Source organism: Silurus aristotelis (assembly GCF_946808225.1).
Source record: "Silurus aristotelis genome assembly, chromosome: 3".
Lineage (NCBI taxonomy): Eukaryota > Metazoa > Chordata > Actinopteri > Siluriformes > Siluridae > Silurus > Silurus aristotelis.
This window is the reverse complement of record NC_139576.1, coordinates 9,570,111-9,591,094: the sequence shown is the minus strand read 5'-3', so window position 1 is coordinate 9,591,094 and position 20,984 is coordinate 9,570,111. Positions and strand designations below refer to the sequence as shown.

Below are 20,984 nucleotides of genomic sequence, written 5' to 3'. Positions count from 1 at the left end.
GATCACCGTTATGCACCGTCATCTTATGAGGCTAAAGTTAATGCTTCTACTGGAGGAACTACCACCAGGGTTGTCGCTAGACTACAGAACAAAGATTGGCGTTACGTTATTAATTAAAAAACAAGTTCTAGTGCAATCCTGTTGCTTACTCACCTCCAATCAACATGGTGCAAATGGAGAAGATCTTCTCAGAGTCAGTGTTAGCCGAGACGTTGCCAAAGCCCACGCTGGTTAGACTACTTAGAGCAAAGTAAAGTGATGTTACGTAGGAGCTCCGCACAGACGGGCCACCATCCAGCACTGAGCTGACACCATCCCCCGACCCCATCCCGGTCACGTTCCATTGGCTGGAGTTTGCTGAAGAATCTGGCCCCACTACATCACTGCTGGAGGAGTTCCACTGAGTCACATTGCTGCTCAGACCATCCAGGTTGCTAGGCCTTAGTGAAACTGGAAGGAAGGATGTGAGGGGAGAGGGGATGTATGGAGTGCCCAGACGCTTGGCCAACTCATGCAACCAGCCTGAGAGAAAAAGAAAGAATTCACATGAGAACAGGGATGGAAATGTGTGAGGATGCTTTAGGTATAAGGAGTGCTCTAGATATAAACCATTCATGATATAAACCTAGTGACATACATAAACATTTCAAGGGTCCTTTTCTGTTTAAAAAGAATTTGCAGTTTTTATCCACACCAGAAGCATACACCAGTTTTCCAGATCCTACAAACTTAAAGAAGTGCTTTAAATTATTGAAAATAAGTATGTTGTAAGTCTCTTGCCAATGTACTGTACATAAATAAGTTTCATGCAAAGGCACTTCAATGCACAACAAACAAGTCAAGGACAACCAACACAAAATAGGTGGATGCAACCAGATTACAAAGCAATGACAGTAAAGAAACATAAATTTAGCTAAATAAACTTCAAGTACCCAATTTTGTTTTACACTACAAATAACACGCTATCAAAAACAAATAATAATAAAAAATTAGGGTATATATATATATATATATATATATATATATATATATATATATATATATATATATATATAATATCGAAATACCATTTAGAACTGTATTCTGACAGGATTCCATAAAATATTTTATACATTATAAAATGCCATTGAATTTACCTTTAGTACTTTACTATAGCCAACAAACATACATAACATACATACATACATACATACATAAGTCATCATCCAAATCAACATAAACACCCGTTATAACAGGTCATTTTCATCAAAGTGGCTCTCAAAACATTCTGTGCTTTTGGCGTTATAATTACAATGTGATTTTTTTATTGTCACCTAATGGTCACTGGACATTTTGACCTCATTTCTTTGCACAGTGCACCTTTACACAATAGAACCCCCTGATACTCGTGACCTTGACACTCACGACTTTTCATTTGGAACCGGACTGAGAGTAACTTGTGAAAAATCCGATAGTTCACGAGAAGCCGCGAGTGGCTCAAAAGTTCGGAGTGACATTTTAAAACAGAGTTTGTACCAATAAATTACATACAAATTTTTAAAAAACGATTTTATTATTGTATTATTTATTTAAAGTAGTAAAAAATAAAACATTTATTCACAATTTTTGTTGAGTTTACAGTACAGTAAATGTACAATTCCGCTTGAAAAACTAACCATCAAAAGGAGTGAGTTAAAACCTTGTGATTTTTTTTGGTACTCGCAAGGGTGGTCATAGAACGTAACCCCCGCGAGTTTCGAGGTTGCGCTGTATTTGCACACCATATCTACTCCACCATAATTCCTCATACCTACACTTTATTGCGCATATAAGAGGGGCGTTGAAGTCAAACGTTTTATTTTTACAGGTATAAAAATGGATGCTAGCATGGTGGTACTACATGCAGTAGAAAGTGGCTAGTGTGTCCTATTACTGATAGGTGGCGCACATGTCGTGGACCAGTCCAAAGAGCGTTAATTAGGATTGTAAACAACAGTTTTAGTGCATGTTTAAAACAGCATGTGGATGACGTTTCTTGTGAACGAAGGCGTAAAACCTGTGGATATCTACAGAAGACTTTAAACACAGTATAGTGATAAGATGCTTAGCCGCAGAAATACATTTGAATGTTAAAGAAATTTCAAAGATGGCTGTTTGTCCATCAGTGATTCGAGTCGTGGTGGTTCCCTGGTGGTGCAGGCTGTCCTAAGATGCTTCAGGTATACTGATAAATCTTTTTATGCCAAATCTTTCCAGTCATTAGTTAAATGCTGGGAAAGTGTATAAATATAGCAGGGGATTAGGTTGAAAAATAAGTTCAGTTTCCACTTCTTAAGATGTGTTATTTATATATAAATGCCCCTCATATCAGTAAATACACCCCTCACATTTCAGCAAGCCTTTTAGTAACTTCTCAAGGGACAATACTGTAGAAATAAAAATTAGATATATTTTAGAGTAGTCAATATGCAGCTTGTACAGCAGTATAGATGTTACTGTCCTCTGAAAATAACTCAACATACAGCCATTATTTTTTTAAATAACTGGAAACAAAAGTGAGTACACCCAGACCTCGCAAGGGTACATCAAAAAGTTTAGTCTTTGTGCTGTGCGTCAGGTGCAGAAGCTTTAGAAGTTGCAGAAGCGGAAGGTCCGTTCGCCAGTGCTCAGATCATACGCTGCACACTGCAACAAGTCGCTTTGCATGACCATTGTCCCAGAAGGAAGCGTCTTCTGAAGCTGGTTCGCGAGTAAACTCTAACAGTTTGCTAAAGACAACCTGTCCAAGATCATGAATTACTGGAACCATGTAGTGTGGTCTAATGAGACCAAGATAATCTTGTTTGGTGTGTAGCTTGTGTGATGACTCCCTGGTGAGCAGTACCAAGAAAATTGTTCTTTGTCTACAGTCAAGCACGGTGGTGGTAGCATCATGGTCTGGGGCTGCATGCGTGCTGCTGGTACTGGGGAACTGTGGTTCATTGAGGAAAACATGGATTCCAACATCTACTGTGACATTCTAAAGCAGAACATGATGCCTTGATCCGAGCGGCAGTTTTCCAACATAATCACGAACCCAAACACATGGCCTTGCTGAGGAATCTGAAGGTGAAGGTGACATGTTGACAGTTTTGACATGTTCACTTAGTGTGTACTCACTTTTGTTACAAGTTATTTAGACAATAATAGTATATTCTTATTTGATTTTTTTTAGTACACCTGGGTGACTAGAGAGAAGAAATACTTCGTCCATTCCTCACAAATTCATTTTAACAGCACAAATTTTATTAATGCGCATTTCTTTTTGACTATTTTTATTAAACATATAAATAAAAAAATAAGACGCAAATTTTAAACCTTCAATGCAACACATTTATTCGCGACATCCTTTCTTTACTCAAATATAAAATAAATATTAAAAAAATTGTGTGTGTGTGTGTGTGTGTGTGTGTGTGTGTGTGTGTGTGTGTGTATATTACACTTTTGGTTAAATGTATTTCATTGGCTCTGTACTGAATCTAATCTACAGTAGTCTAATCTACTATACAGTAAATCTGCATAATTGCTTGTTTTTATCTTATTATTTATATTTTATTTAAGCATCTCAGCTGTTGCTTGAACTGTAGAAACCTATAAAATGCACTTTCAAACACTTATACAAGAGCCTTTAGTCTGCATTCTGCCAATGGATAAGTCACAGCTTCTTACTCAGAGTTATGTGTGTTGCTTGACTCCAGACATTAAAGATTGCATCATTGTAGCTTGCTACTGAGAAGTTGCACTTCTGAGTGCTGTTTTTTATTTTAATACTCTAATAACTAAACCTGTGATTTGTTGCAGGTCTTCGCTTTTTTCATTCATTTTTGGCAATTTAGTAAAGTCTTGCATCACTATATGTAGCCCCATGCTTTAATCAGATTCTGTCTCCCTGCTAAGTGGTTTTGGATGAAAGGAAACAAAATGCACACTGCAGTTATAAGGGCTGGTTTTTAGAAGTATCCTTTCATTTGAGCAGTTGAGCTGCTGCCCCTGTCTGTGGTACTGAACTGTTCAGAATTAGCAATGCAGCTGTAACTATCCTGGGTGCTGAACTCCAGCAGAGCTTATACTGAAGGCACAGCACAGCATCTCTAAATGTTACAGTTCCTGCCTTCTGGCTCGAATCTGTTCATCAACGCTAAAATCCAGAAAGATCAGATGTATCCATCTCTCTCTCTCTCTCTCTCTCTCTCTCTCTCTCTCTCTCTCTCTCTCTCTCTCCCCGCATCTCTTTCACTCTCTCTTTAATTTTCTCTCTCTCTCTCTCTCTCTCTCTCTCTCTCTCTCTCTCTCTCTCTCTCTCTCTCTCTCTCACTCTCTCTCTCCCCGCATCTCTTTCACTCTCTCTTTAATTTTCTCTCTCTCTCTCTCTCTCTCTCTCTCTCTCTCTCTCTCTCTCTCTCTCTCTCTCTCTCTCTCTCTCTCTCTCTCTCTCTCTCTCTCTCTCTCTCTCTCACTCTCTCTCTCCCCGCATCTCTTTCACTCTCTCTTTAAGTTTCTCCCTCTCTCTCTCTCTCTCTCTCTCTCTCTCTCTCTCTCTCTCTCTCTCTCTTTTTCTCTAGAAAGGTTCTAGCTCAGACATATTGAAGCATGGTGTCACATCAACCAAGACCGATGATGCAATATTCAGAGATATTATACTGCTTAAAAGCACTTGTTTATTACAAAGAGAAATAAGGGATGGAGGGAAAAGAAGAGCAGGAGGGGGGGAAGACATTTTAAACACTCAGTAAACACACACACACACACACACACACACACACACACACACACATACACACACACACACACACACACACACACACACACACACACACACATTCTGTCGCTTAGCTTTTTGCCTTCTTTATTACTGAAGCACGTCAACAACCATTTCAAGCTTAAACCTGCAATTAACACACAATCTGCTATGTGTTTTCTTCTCATTTACATACAGAGCAGCTAATTTAAACAGATGGCAAGGAGATGAAAAAACAACACAAAAAAAAAAAAAAAACACAGCTCCAAAGCAATTCATGTATCCTCTACATTTTCTTTATATCATGATTTCTTGCTTTTTAGCTGTACATCACAGGTACACAAACAGTATTCAGAACTGTCAAGGCATTTTTCATCTATTAGTTTTTCATTAATACTCTACTCTAAATGGACAATGTATTGGGACATTTTCCAGCTATATGTTGTTCTTGGAACTAGGAGACCTGTTCCTCAAGTGGAAGATATTACAGTAAGTAGCCTGATATAGAGCACTGATCTCAACCTAATGAACCGCTTCATTAAATTCTCACCAAAATCTAGTGGAACATCTTCACAGAAGTGTAAAGATTATTATAACAGCAGAAGGGTAAAAAAATTGGGATTTTGGGATGTTCAAAATGCAGGTACGAATCTTTTGGTGTCCACAAAAATTTGTCGGTATAGTGTATAGTTATAGAGCTCTGATCTTCTGTGTTTGGACACTAGACCTCCTTGAGTGTTTAAAGGCTCTGGCATGGAGAAGCTGGTGATGGATCTGTGATGATCGCAAGTGTTGAGCTATTTTATGAGCTGCTCAGTAGCTCCTAGTTTTATAACCAAAAATGACTGTATAAGACCTTAGAAAGGACATTACTCATAATCTTACACTCCAGTGCTCATGTTAGTTCTCACTCTCCAGTGTTCTGTATTGTTTAAAGACTATAATCACACTCTTGATGTCACCCAGAGAATGAGTTCCCCTTTTGAGTCTGATTCCTCTCGAAGTTTCATCCTCATGAAATCTAATGGAGTTTTTCCTTGCCACAGTCACCATAACTGCTCAACAGGGATAAATACACACCATTCACCTTAACTGTTAAAATTCTGAAAAGCTGCTTTGAGACCATGTCTGTTAAAAAGCGCTATAAAAATAAACTTGACTTCACTTCCCTTTACAACAAATATCAAGCATTTACACAGAATGATGCGAAAAACAAAAAACACCCAGTGAGCAACAGTTCTGTGATTAGAAATGCTTTGTTATTGAAAGTGGACAGAAGGGAATAGCCAGACTGGTTTAAGCTTATAGGAAGGTTCTAGTGAATACTCTCTTCATTAAGATGTTCAGATGATCAGAAGGTAATGAGTTCAAATCCCTGAGCAAGGTCCTTAATCCTAAAACTGCTCAGTTGTATAAATGACATAACTGTTATTTGCTCTGGATAAGGGTGCCTTCCAAATGCTGTAAATGGAATGACCAGTAAAGCATCTCTGAACTATGAGGTGAAAATTCTACAACAGAAAAACACTACATCAGCTTCCATCCTTTCAGCTACAGCTACTGGGTTCCTGATCACAAAAAACTGTAGATTTTAAACAAGAAAAAAGGCATGCTAAGATAATTCTGCCTGCAGTTTTGCTGCTCCCTAGGTGGGTTTTTCTTTGCATTCAGTAGAAATGCTAGACTGTTGTGTGAAAATCCCAGGAGATCAGTAGTTTCTGAAATATTTAAACCAGCCCATCTGGCTCCAGCGATTATGACACAATGATGTAACTGTGATCACACACTTTCTGCATTATGAGAATCTGGCTTTTTGAATAATGTGAATGTGTACACTGTATCCATAAGAAAGACATCAGTCAGTGTATTTAGTATATAGCAGATTGGCCAGGTTTGTGTTAGAGAAAGGATCACCTGGATAATCTCAGTCACTGACTGGTGAGGACAGAAAGTGCGACAGATACCAGAGACAGACAAAAAAACCAAACTGTTACTAAGGAACATACTGTAAGCATACACTATGTACATTTAAATTATTGTATGGATAAGCCGAAATATAAATAGTGAAATCTATGCAGAAATGTGGAAATGCATATCCAAAATGTTTCTTTGAGAAATCGTTTTTATTTAGTATTGTGAACGAAACGGAACGCTGCCAACAAGTGCTTAGCATATGTAAATTCCTCAAGGCTGATAATCACAGCAGCTCCTTCATTAAGCGTTTTAAAAAAGGCCAAGTGCGTGTCTTCAAGACTGATTTGAAGGATCAAAAATACATTTTAAATATATTTAACCTTAATTTAGGTCAGTGCATAATTCAGTCCAAGTGTTTAAGTAGACAGACAGACAGACAGACAGACAGACAGACAGACAGACAGACAGACAGACAGACAGAAAGACAGACAGACATAAATAAACATAAATATACATACAGGATAGATAGATAGATAGATAGATAGATAGATAGATAGATAGATAGATAGATAGATAGATAGATAGATAGATAGATAGATAGATAGATAGATAGATAGATAGATAGATAGATAGATAGATAGATCATATATGACAGACAGACAGACAGACAGACAGACAGAGATAGATAGATAGATAGATAGATAGATAGATAGATAGATAGATAGATAGATAGATAGATAGATAGATAGATAGATAGATAGATAGATAGATAGATAGATAGATAGATAGATAGATGATTGTATATAAAAGCGTCTTCATAGTGATGAATAAAAGCGTAATGGTGACAGAAATAGAGCTTCGTACTCTTCCTGGCTTTACACTTGAGGTGTGACATGAAGTTTAAAAAGCTTCTAACAAAAGCACTTCACTCTTCTTCCAGCCCTTTGAACGTTGTATTTGAAATCGAAGTGCAAATTCATTTCTATTTTTGAAATGAGGTCGATTTGTTCCTTGAGCACGCAAGAGAAAATGTAATAAAGCCTGCCGATGGTGTGTCATGTTTTTAGGACCATTCATTCTATAATGATCACGTTGAGAGTGAAAGTATCTTCCATACTGATGGAAGTGTACAGAATGAGGCACTGATTCAAAACACCACACATGTAGGCACAAGAAGGCTGATGGAGCTGGTGGAGATGCCTACTGAAGCCTTCAAATTGTGTTCTGGTGAAATCTGTTTATTATTGTCATCACTATATAACAGCTTTCGAGTGTAAACAAAGAAGATACACATTTGTTTGACAAAACGTCTCTTTTTATTCTTTTTAAGCGCAATATATTGACCTAATAATTTATAGTTTAAAATACAAAATACGAAAATAAATACAAAAAACAAAATGTAAATAGTATACTATAGTATATAATACTGCATTTATAGTAACATATCTTAAACATATCTTTCCTGATCCTCCCATTATCTTAATTTGATGATATTTTAGACCACCCAAGGTAATTAATCACTATGCTGCATGATATAAAAATAGCCTTGAGGTTCTATTTCTATCCTTCCATCACAGGATCTACATTTCTGCCAGGTATCCAAGTCAGAAAATCTAATCATAGACTATAACTATCCACAAAAAAACAGATTTTATAGCTGTAAACAGTCTCTATTTTGCAAAAAGGAGCAGTGTTCACTTCAGACTTACAGTGTTTTTTATTACCGCTAGTGGCTACGCTGTCATTCGGTGAAACTGTTCTTTTGCATGTAAACCATAGTGCCTGTTTAAAGTTTTTGTACATTATCGCTGTTGATTTAAATTGAATTTAATTCATTTTTATGTGTATAGCACTTTTAACAATAGGCTGTGTCCCAAAGCAGCTTTACAGACATACAGCAGCAATAAAGTTAAATAAAAGTATATTCGTTTGTTCCTCACAAATCTAAGTTTATCCATAATGAGCCAGTGGCGACCCTGTCAAGAAAAAACTCCCAGTGACTGCATGAGGAAGAAACCTTGAGAGGAACCAGACCCAAAAAGAACCTATCCTCATCTGGGTGGCACGAATGTCCATTTATTACAGTTTCATTATTGTTGAGGTTTTCAGTGAAAGGTGCCTAAATGCAAAACTGTTCATGCAACCTGTGGTCCTGAGCCACTTTAGTAGACTGTTGATATTAATTGTAGTCCAAATCCATCCTCAAAGTTCTTGAGTTGCTCAGTAGCTGAGTGGTCTCCTTAGCAGTTCATTCCAGCAACTGAATTTGTTTGATTCCATTCTTAATTTATCCACTGATTTGTTCAGCAACATTTTGAGTAAAACTTTCAGCCATTTTTTATTGTTTAATGTCATCATTAATTTGTATATATTTATAAACATGGATAATTCTTCATGCAAAGATATGAAATTTGTCCAAATAGCTACAATCATAGCATGGCTCCACCCTTCTTCTTCTCTTGTTGAATCAGGGAGATCCATATCTAAACTAAATAAATGGCCCATTCGATTAGTTTGTTCATGAGTCCCGGTTTAGTCATATTGTTCACGGAAGAAGCTCCTTCAGTTTGTACTGAACCGCATGACCCAGTTCATCCAGAATCACGCCCGCTCTCATTCATACTCAACACTAAGTCTAGTTCAGTTAGAGGCATGTCTTTTCAAAGAGTCCAATGGAAGACGTGCTGTTTTGCCCCTGCAGTCACATGTTTTTAACACGGGTTGGACCAAAGTGGACAAAACTAATGACCCGAAACTAAACGAGAGTGATTCGTTTGCTCAATAGATTAATTCAACAGCACTGATTTGTTCATGAACGAAAACACCACTAATGCACGTTCAAACTACTGTAAGCTGCAACATGAAATAGAAAATGTACAGAAATGTTCTGCGTTTACTAACAGATATGAGTATTAATGCGCAAGTTATTATAATGTTTTTGGCAAACTTAAAAAAAGGGAAGAAAATTTCAATCCATGCCCATGGCAACCAGGACTTATTGAATTACTTATTCTGATCTTAACACATTCCTTATTTTGAGTGGTACATGTTTGTGAGGAGAAATGTTGGTCATTAGTTTGAGCAGTGCAGTAAACAGCATCAAATAAATCCCTAAGAATTGATTATTAAGGACAGAAACCTTCAGATGCTACACTGGAACACTAATGAGATGCATATTATTAGTGTTGAGATACTCTATACTGAATTTCTGTTTAGATAAGGTTTGGTTCCCTTTTGAATCTGGTTCCTCTCAAAGTTTTTTGCCAATTAATGGAGCTTTCCATGCCACATTTGCCACTGGCTCACTCATTAGGGAAACATTTACAATTATAAGGAATAAACTTATAGGAGCAAAACTTTACATTCTTTTAAACAACTGCTTTATCTCTTTAAAACTGTTTTAAGACAGTGTACATTGTTAAAGGCACTATAAATCAAATCGAACTGAATTGATTGTGTACTCACCAATGTCCCAGGATCCAGGCGTGTTATTCTCGATCTCGCAGCGTCCGATGAAGTACCAGACGCACGCCATCCAGTGAGCCAGCAGAGCAAACATAGACATGAGCAAGGTGAGCACCACGGCACTGTACTGCGAGTAGCGCTCGAGTTTCTGCAATAAGCGCAGGAGTCTTAACAACCGAACGGTCTTTAGTAGATGAACCCCAAAATACTGCAGACATAAAAAAACGCACACGGATTAAGCTGAAATTCTGCATCCGAATATCATGTGTATGTAACGACAATACGTTCATAGCAAGCATTTTATTGAGCAACCTTGAGACATATAGAAAGGTGAATAAAAGAAAAAACTCACCACACTGACATTGAAAGCGTAGAGCAGGTCGAAGGGTAATGCAGCGATTAGGTCCACAAAGAGCCAGGTGGTGACGTAGTGCACGCAGATAGATCTGGCATCGTACACCACCTGGCCTGATGTGCTCACAAACGTAGTGCGGAAGTTCAACAGAATATCTGTAATACAGGATGTGTTAGTTCTATTGCGCATTTCAGTAATACTGCAGAGTTTGGATCAGAAGGTTATAAGACATTGGTGAGAGCTGCAACGTTGTATGGTTTAGAGACAGTGGCATTGACAAAAAAAAAAAAAGGAGGCCGAAGGTGGCAGAGGTAAAGATGCTAAGATTTGAATCAGGAGTGATGAGGATGGACAGGATTAGTAATGAGTTTATTAAAAGGACCGTGCAGAAAGTGATCATGTGAAGAAGAGGGACATGAGGTATATAGATAATAAAATACTGAGGATCGAGCTACCAGGCAGGAGGAAAAGAGGAAGGCCAAGGAGAAGGATCATGGATGTGGTGAGGGAAGACATACAGGTGGTTGTTTTAAAAGTGGCAGATGTAGAGGACAGCGTGATTAGGAGACAGATGATCGGCTGTGGTGACCCCTAACGGGAGCAGCCGAAGGAAGAAGAAGCTGAAGTTTGATCAGAAGGTTGGCCGTCCATACAGAGATCACAACCAGTGTGGGCTCATCAAAGCAAGCTCATACACTAGAGGTTTTAGTCTAGAACCTTAGGCCATGTCCACACTAATACGTTCACTTTTGCAAACGCATATTTTTCTGCCGTCCACACTGAGATGCCGTTTTGGAAAACGCATTCCAAAATGGATAAATTCAAAAATTTGAAAAAACGTTAATTATAATTTGTAGTCAACTTTTCAAAGAGCCGGAAAGTAATTAAACTCCAGGCGTAAATGATGCAGGTCGAAGATTTGCTCATGAGCAGTACAGTAAGCGTTTTTAGATGTTTCTGTGTGGATAAGTAACTTTTGGGAAATGATTAAAAAACAAAAGTGTGGATGTGGACTGTTATTTAGAGGAAAACGCCATTTTTTTTATTTATACGGATTAGTGTAGATGTGGCCTGAATGAAATCAAAGTTTAATGATGTTGGAAAGAGAAGAATCACATTTGCCCAAAAGCTATAAATGTTATCTGAATCAAAATCTAAAAAGTATATTTTTTTTTAGCTTTGTTGAAGAATTAATGAGAAGTTAATGACAATCCATACTCAATCCATATTTTGAGAGTGTACAGTTTATTAAATGCAGCAGAGCTTATTAAATATATCAGCTACATATGATGGTCTTTTTAAAGTACAGTTCCAATCAAATATTTTATTTAGTCTTCTAGGCTTTAATTTGGTCTCCTTTCCGCTTTTGCATAATAAACAACAACAAACGTTAATTTCATTCTCTTTGAATAAACCTTAAAGGCAGATGAGGGCAGTGTTCCAGAGAAACAAACAGAGGCTCTTTGTCTCACCCAGCATGAAAAGGATCTCCACTAAGATGTCGCTCACACTCGGTGGACTTCTGAATGTTGATTTGTCGTCACGTACACCGACCACAGTGAAGCATACGTTGTAGGGAACGGTGACTGCCACGTAAAAGGTGGCTAAAAGAATCAACCAATCCCAGCCAGCCTTGAAGGTACCGTAATGAAGAAGGATAAAACGCGACTTCTGAATGGCTGCTACTTTGTACTCTGGGATGGGCGGCTTCTCGCCAAACATATTCTTAAAAACAGAAAAGCGTTATGTTAGAACACATTGATAGCACAAGTATTGCTTTTTTTTTCCAAGTACACATATGTGTATATCAGTGTTTTATGCACAAAGATTAGTGGACACCTGACCATAAGACTGGTTTGTGAGTTTTGAACATCTTATTCAACATTTAGTCACCATTCACTGTTATATATTCATGGAGCTGGTTTTGCATACACAGGGATATAGAAGGGTATTGATATGAAGGGAAAACTTAATGCTACCACATCTAAAGATCATATACAATCGTGTGCCTCCACTTTTGTGATGACAGTCTGGGAAAGAGCCATATCTATTTCTGAAATTGTCAGGTGTCCAAATACTTTTGTCAATTAAGTTCAAATTCAATTCAAACACATGGATCTCAGCTAATGTAATATATTGACTCTACTATACTGTATAATTGAATACATTATACAGATGGTCCCAGAGTTACGATGGTTTTTCTTGTGATATTTCTATCCTTCAATGACGATAGCGATATGACAACATTGTAAAAATTTAAACAATTTCGTGCAACAGGTTCAGGCAGCAGCATACAATGTACGAGTAAAGTTGTCTCAGTGTGTCTTTTTTTCAGTTTCAAACAGTTTCAAACAGCAATTTAAGTGATAAAAGCGTGTCTTCCAATCGCCAAGTATGTCTCCTGCTTGCAGTGAAATAAAGTAGAGGAAAGCCTTCAGTTTGTGTCGGGGATGAAGGTGAAACATCAGGACGATAAGCAAAAACTGTATAATCCTCTAATGTAAAAATGGTGTAGTTTAATGAAGTGCTATTGTATAAACTGTTTGTAACTTCAGGACAGTCGCACCGGATCTGTTGTGTTGTGACTCGCGAGCATCAGGTTGCGCAATCAGCTCGCTCGAGACTTAGTGATGGATTCAATTAAACCTGTGTGAACAAACACTAAATCTAAAAGCAGCAAATAACAGCAGCAATAAACAATTATATTTTTGTCACTTTTACGGTTTTCAGCGAATGATTGTGCATTTGTACACCAATGCGCATGTTTTCCTTTTTTCCTTTTAAATCAACAATGTTAACGTGCTGCGTTTCCCCGTTTTATTCTCTTCTATAGCATCTGTCTACAACAGTAACCTTTCTGTTTATAAACGTTATTTACTGCGACTTTACTATGTTTGTTTTTTAATGTTATCTTCACAAATGAACAAATGCCTGTGTATTCTTTTAAACAGAAATTGTCAAAACAATGTTGTATTACTGTATATTTTATATAGACTATTTTAAGCATGGTTGTCAACTTGTAATCTGCAAAATACAATACAAATGTGGATTTACACAAATTGCTTCACCTTTTATACTCAAATGCAGTTTTTGTTAGTTTTTTACAGAAAGAAACAATCCAAAGTGAGTGAGTTTGTTCAAGGAGAAATCCAGCATGCACTCCTCGACAAGCAGCCACTATAAACTTAAAAATGTCTAAATAAAAGATATTTTTAATCTCAATATGTGGCTTTTGCATATTCAATTATCAATTATGAATTATGGTTTTATATAGTTATAATACGCAAAACAACTATATAGAACTTTTTATCCGATTAATCAGAAAAAAAAGTAAAAATATAAAAATAAAAACCATTAAATAATACTCGTCCGATTAATCGATTATCAAAATAATCAGTAGTTACAGCCCTAATATCTATATATCTGTAAATCTTTTAACTGGCCTGTTTTTATGTGAAATATAAGATCAATTAAATAACAGTTAAAAGAAGAACCAGTATTGGCTTTTGAATCGTTTTACTGGCTCAATAAAATATTACACACATAATCTGGATTAACAGTCCCTGGTTTTCTCTCTTTTAGCCTAAAAATAGTGCAGAACCACTTCATTGAGGTCCCTGAGGTCACGTTGCACAATGTTGCACAATATCTTAGAAGTGGATTTTACTGTGTCTGAATCAATGGTTTTGAGTTACATCATACATCTTTCCACATCCATATACAGTGAGGAAAATAAGTATTTGAACACCCTGCTATTTTGCAAGTTCTCTCACTTAGAAATCATGGAGGGGTCTGAAATTTTCATCGTAGGTGCATGTCCACTGTGAGAGACATAATCTAAAAAAAAAATCCAGAAATCACAATATATGATTTTTTAACAATTTATTTGTATGATTGTATTTTTTATTCCTTTTTCTAAAATGTACTGTTATTTTAAACTGAAAATTATGGTATTTCACCCTGACCCAATTATCAGCTCGTGAAACTGCAATACACATGGCTGAAATGAAACAATATACTTTATAGTAGTAAATATTATTCTATGGCAGAGCGCAGCCACTTGGAAACTCCAGATCCCAACCGCTACTGTGACCTTTAAACATGTCATAATCTCCAACACACACACACACACACACACACACACACACACACACACACACACACACACACACACACACACACACACACACACACAAAGAGATTTCCATTCACAAACACTCTGTAAAGTAAACCTCTTTGTGATCCTCTTTACCGACTCATCAAGCCTCATAGTTTACAGTTGATATCTCGATGTTGATTTGTTTTCTGCAACTGTGTTTTGTCTCTGTTTTGCCTCTTGTGATTCTGTTTGCACATAACGTCTGCCTGGTTCTGACTACGTTTTTGCTTATTGTTTTGGATTTGTTTGCTTTTATTAATGAAGACTTCCTGTTCACAGCCACTCGTGTGAGATTCGTGACAATTTATATGCTTTTTTCTCTTTTACTAAACCCGTCAACAATATTTAAAAGCATTTTTACAGGAATCTGATGAAGCTAACTGCAAAGAAAAAATCTATAATGTTATTTCTTGGATGAGAAGTGTACCATTCCAATAATATAACACATACTATATGGCAAATGAATAATATTTTTTACTGTTTACTCTCAGAATGTCCACAGATTGTAGAGAAATGTGAAACAATGAAAGAAACCTAGTTTTCCTAATAATTGCTATTAGTTAATATTTTAAGTACCTTTTCCTATAAGTTAGGGTAAATGATTACTTTGTGTAACAGGCATTTTACTCAAACGTTGAATGTACTACTGCATGTAGAAGCACTTACATTATTGATCTTGAGTTTGCTCTTGTCCTGTTTCTGCAGATGTCCTGAGAGCTGGTAGAGCACGGCCCGACTGCGCCGCCGGTTTGCGTTAAAGCCCTGCGGCCGCGTGACCTTGTGAACTTCCAGTCCTGTCTCCTCATCTGAGCACAAAGCACATGCATTTTATGTTTTTTTAAGAAAATCGACAATTAAAAAAAAAATGTAAATATGAATTGAACACATTTCGGATCAGAATTCATGCCTTCTTGAGCTCTTTAAACATACAGTATATACACTATATGAACAAAAGTTTGTGGACAAGTCAAGTTTATTTCTATAGAGCTTTTCACAACAGACATTGTCTCAAAGCAACTTTAAAGAGTTTAAGTGTTAAGGTGAACTATGTGTATTTATCCCTGAGCAGCCATTTGTGGTTATAAAACTAGGAGCTACCGAGCAACTCATAAAACATGAGACACCTGACCATTAGATTGTGTGTTTTTTGAACATTCTATTCCACATTTATTCTCCATTTTGCTGTCAATATAACCACCACTCTTCTGGGAAGATGTTCCACTGGATTCTGGAGTGTGCTTGTGGAGATTTGTGCTCACAATCGCATTAGTAAAGTCAAGTGCTGATGTAGGGTGAGGAGATCTGGGGGTGCAGTCAGCATTCCAAATCATTTCAAAGGTGTTTAGTAGGGTTGAGGTCAGAGCTCTATAGAAGGCCATTTAAGATCTACAACTCTTGTAAACCATATCTTTATGGAGTTGGCTTTGTGCACAGAGGGATTGTCATTGTCATCAGATTCCGGCCAAAGAACCAAATATGGATGGAAAAGTCAGGTGTCCCATCACTTTTGTCCAGACAGTGTTCATACAAAGGACAACGTATATAAAACATATACTCGTTTGCAGGTTGTACAACTTAAGGACGTTGAAGATTTACAGCTGCTGTACCAATTACCGAATAACTGCAAATTACTGAAGTTATATAACTACTTGAACACAAACGAAAAGCACAAAGTATTTAATTGGCTTCCGCTTAAAAGCTAATTGATAGAAAGTGCAGGGCGGAAATTGTATTGCTGTCACATTCATTTTGTTCTCTGCTGTCTCTACCTGCACTCACCTCTGTTCTCCATTCAAATTAACTCACTTCCAATTCACTTCATCTCCTTAAGATTTAATCAGACCTCAAGAATACAATTAGTTGCCTTTCAGACTGGTCTGAAATGAGCAAACAGGAAAAGTGTTGTGTGTGAAGTCTTAGGGATTTTTAAATACATTTTTATATAAGCGTCTAGAACGAGTTCCTTAGTGCTAAGCCAGTATAAGGTGCTATTTTTGTTACTTTGCAGCTGCATGAACATCTTTAGTAAGAGTTTTATACTGGTTCTGGGTTGGAGTGGATCCAGTGTGGAGGGAATACACTCTAAATAGGATGCGATGTACTGCACACTCGTGTTCACACACTCATTCACTAGAGGCGAAACTATGTAGCCAGTCAACCCACTGGCATGCTTTTAGTTGGTGGAAGGAAACTGGAGAACTGAGATAAAACCCCAAAGAGAGAGTATATGAAATTCCATGCAGGCATTGATTGAAAAATCGGGGTAGAATTGGGAATCCTGGAGTTAATAAACATTGATTGGGTGAACACCATTGGATTTAATACTGCTAAAAAAAAGTGATTGGTCAGTTTTCTAGTTACGTTAACAATAAATGTACTACGTAAGTTGTCAAAATGTGTGGAATTAAAGAGAACATTGTTCATGTATGAATTCAAAAAAAGCATACAGTAGTCTAAACATTTTCCACAGAATTCCTCACCAGAATTGTCCCCTCTGAAACACCTGCCTACTGGAACATAATATTTAATGGTAGACTGCTGCTATAAAAGGAAAAGCCATGTTGAATATATTTTCCTACAATCCAGCAAGCAGCAAATCACATAGCAGTTAAAACATTTTCTTTAAATATTATGTCAATACGCATTTATTTATAAATGTAGTTTTTGGTTTTGTAATTATTCCCTTGATTTACTTTTATACAAAATCAGATATCATGCATAAGGAAACGCTATGAAAACCTACTTTCATTTCTTTCCAAATGGAATGCTGGAGCAGTGACAAAAATATATATTTCTATTCAGAACAAACTAGAATGAAAAATTGCTTTGCATTGTGAATACTTAAATCTGATTTGGTTAGAATGTGTGCCTGACTTGGACAAGTTTGGATGATTTGTATAGATGTGCTCGTTAGAGAGGGATACGGTACACCAAATTCACGATACCTCGGTTTTAAATCACAGTTCGGTTTGATTTTGGTACGGTTAGTGGGAATGCAAAACATAAAATTGCTACTCGTGTTTTATTAACGCAATTTATCATCACTAACATTTGTAAACATCAACATTTTATATTTTTAAAACTATTTTAAATAAAATGCCTGCTTGTTTAAATAATATATAAAATTATATTTTATAAAAATAAATCTAATTATTGCAAAAAACTTTTTTTTATTATATTGATTAAATTGAGTGATCAATTAAACTGGCACAAATTAAATTTAAATTAAAAGAGATTAAAGCGAAGAAGTTAAAGAGAATTAAATTAATGGACAAATGTAATTAAATAGTTTACATTTGTTAGACCCCGACTGTGTAATACTGTGTGCTTTACATTTAATATTTAATTTTCTAAAGATATTATCTACTTAAATGTTCTTTTAGCATACTTTAACAAATGTCTTTATTTCTTCCATAACTTCATTCTTCGTTCTTCATTCATTCACTCCCTCAAATTGTCAGGATTCTATCCTTTTAAGAGAAATTCTTAAAGCTGGAGATAAAACGCTGAAGAATCTATATCGTTATCTATAGCATTAGCTTCTAGCCCAGGGGTCGGCAACCCACGGCTCCGGAGACGCATGTGGCTCTTTCATCCCTCTGCTCTGTCTCTCTGTGTTTTCTTTTTCCTCTGGAAATCGAGTCCAAATGGCTCTTTGGGTGTTTAAGGTTGCCGAACCCTGCTCTAGCCACTTGGAGGCTAACGCTAGCACTATGGATTCTTTAGCGTTTTCAAGCATTCGCAAAACAAACACAGAGAGAGTAGTGTCACTGAGTCAATTCTAGATTCTTTTTTTTATACCCCTGACATCGTTATGTATGATTTCGAGTTTTAAAATGATAATAATTATAATAATAAAAAGGCTAAACAAACTTTATACATTCCTAAAGAAACTTAGATTAAAAAGGATTAGATTTAGTACACATAACCGAAATAACTTTAGTACGAATATGTATACATAAAAATTCCCTTGTAAATGTTTTAAAATTATTATGGGGTTGTAAATTATGTAAATTATCGGGACAGCAAACAGAACTTTTGCTATGTTTCCACACGGACGGTTTTAGTCGGCGGATGTGAGCATCGTAAAATTTTGGGGCTTGCTTTACAACTTGGCGAATCAGTAAAATAAAAGAATTTTTCTGTGTATCTAAATAAAAAAAGGACATCATGAATAAAGGTGTGTTGTGTTTGAAGATTTAGATTTCTACTTTTTATATCCTTTTTTTTTATAAATTAATCACGCGTTAATAATATTAGTTCTCATTAAACAAACGTGAAGCGGGTGTGAAGAGTCAGATGACGTGCTCAGGTGATGTGCAAAGGCTGAACAGTATCATAGTTCTGCTCTGACATTTGATGCATGTTTGTATGGATGCTCACCCAGTTCAGGACACTGCTCTGCATCCTGGTCCTTCTTATTATCCGTGATGTCTTTATGGGACACGAGAAACAGCACGACCTCTCCCTTCTCATTCTTAATGGGCACGATATCCAGCAGACACCAGAACTGAGTACCTGCCAATTAGAGAGATGCTTTACAGCTTCTGTAACAGCTGCTCATTAACACACGCAAGAACACAGGGGAACATGCTAAGAGCTTATCACTGACACATGAAACATGCTGGAGACAATCTCTAATCCAGTTAACCCCTTAGCAATCTCCATGTGCCACACACACACACACACACACACACACACACACACACACACACACACACACACACACACACACACACACACACACAGAGTGAGATTTATAGTGATTTGTTGCTGTTTTTTTATCTACTCAGAAGCTCTTAGGTCAGCAGAAAAACCCGGGAAATCTGCAATACTGCAATCTCCATTATAAGGATTCAAACTGTCAAGAAACCGATAGGATTTGATTTGTTTTTCACCCAAGGTAGGCATAGATGATTAAGACGGATGTAGAATAAAGACACACCTGCCAAGAGATCTTTCAATCTCCTCAGACAGATCCAGTGGTGTTTGTGTGATAGACAAAAACATATTCATCTTAAAAAGATCTGATTCTGATAATAGAATTGATGCAACCAACAATGACAGTAAGTTGTTTTTCTGTTTGTGCAAAAACTGTGCTGTTTAAATCAATTTAATGCTTTTATGCTGCTTGTCTTTCTAGAAAATGAGCCACATCAATAAGCAAAAATAGCTGCGTTCGATGGCATAGCATACCCCAGGGCTGGGGAAATCACCCCAAAAAATACACAGCGAAAGTAAAAGACATTTTCAAAACACATTTTATTCTTATCACCATCATTACACATTCATAAGGTTACTATAAATAATTTATACAGCAATATTAAAGGATCGATTCGATGCTAAAACCTGAGAGAGAACGCTTATGAAAATGAGGGCTCTGTCTTTAAGTGTGAAAGAGAATAGAAATGATTCTTCGGTTATTACACTTTTTATTACACACTTTCATTCCTTCGATAAAGTGTTTACTTGTCATTGGTCCTTTTTTAGGTACTATATAGAATTGTTACTGTATGAGCTCTTCGTTTGAAGCCTTAGATGAGCCAAGCTAATGATTTTTAACATCAAGCTCCTATTTATAGTCCGAATCAATCATCGAATCAATATGTATTGACGCTATGACTTTCTCAAAGTGTCATGAGTGTGCTTTTAAGGGGGGAAAAAGTCAATAACATGCAACAGATAAGGAATACTAAAAAAGGCTACATTTACATGCAGTCTAATGATCTGGTAACCATCAAACACATGCAATATATGGACAGATGTTTGTGGACACCTAATCATAAAATTTGTGTGCTTAATAAACCTCCCATTTCACATTTAGTCCCCATTTGCTGTTATAATAACCTCCACTCTTCTGGGAATATGTTCTGGATCAAGTGTTTGGGGAAGAACCACATATACCTGGAAAAGTCAGGTGTCCCAATACTTTTGTACTTTTTAATAATACATGAATTCCAGGAATGTTAGGCGTATGAACATTGTAGTGTCTAATTTCTGTTTTTTTTTTTTACAGTGCTCTCAACTAATATTGGTATCCGTGTTATATATAAGCAAAGAAGGCAGTTTTACGAACGCAACAATGCATTAATAAATTCGTTGTTAAATAGGTGTGTGGCACAATTATTAGCTCCCATTTCAGCAACCATTTTAGTATCTTCTCAAGGGACAATACTATAGAAATGACATGTTTTAGAGTAGTCAATGTGCAGCTTATAGAGCAGTATAGATTCATTGTGCTCTGAAAATAACTCAACCTACAGTCATTATTATCTAAATTAGAACAAATGTGTGTATCTTGTATTAGAGCAGTTAAAATGTGGTACTTTGAGTAC

General features: G+C 36.6%; 1 protein-coding gene across 1 annotated transcript in view; it reads right to left on the bottom strand.

Moving 5' to 3' along the window:
* Positions 1-20,984, bottom strand: part of kcnh3 (potassium voltage-gated channel, subfamily H (eag-related), member 3) — a 169,646-nt gene that overhangs the window by 40,809 nt on the left and 107,853 nt on the right. The window contains exons 4-9 of the mRNA XM_083536939.1: positions 19,033-19,167; positions 15,316-15,455; positions 11,963-12,215; positions 10,488-10,645; positions 10,136-10,343; positions 154-522 (exon numbers count right to left, since the gene is read on the bottom strand). Of these exons, the coding sequence (XP_083393065.1) occupies positions 154-522; positions 10,136-10,343; positions 10,488-10,645; positions 11,963-12,215; positions 15,316-15,455; positions 19,033-19,167 (1,263 nt within the window). The remainder of the gene's footprint in view (positions 1-153; positions 523-10,135; positions 10,344-10,487; positions 10,646-11,962; positions 12,216-15,315; positions 15,456-19,032; positions 19,168-20,984) is intronic.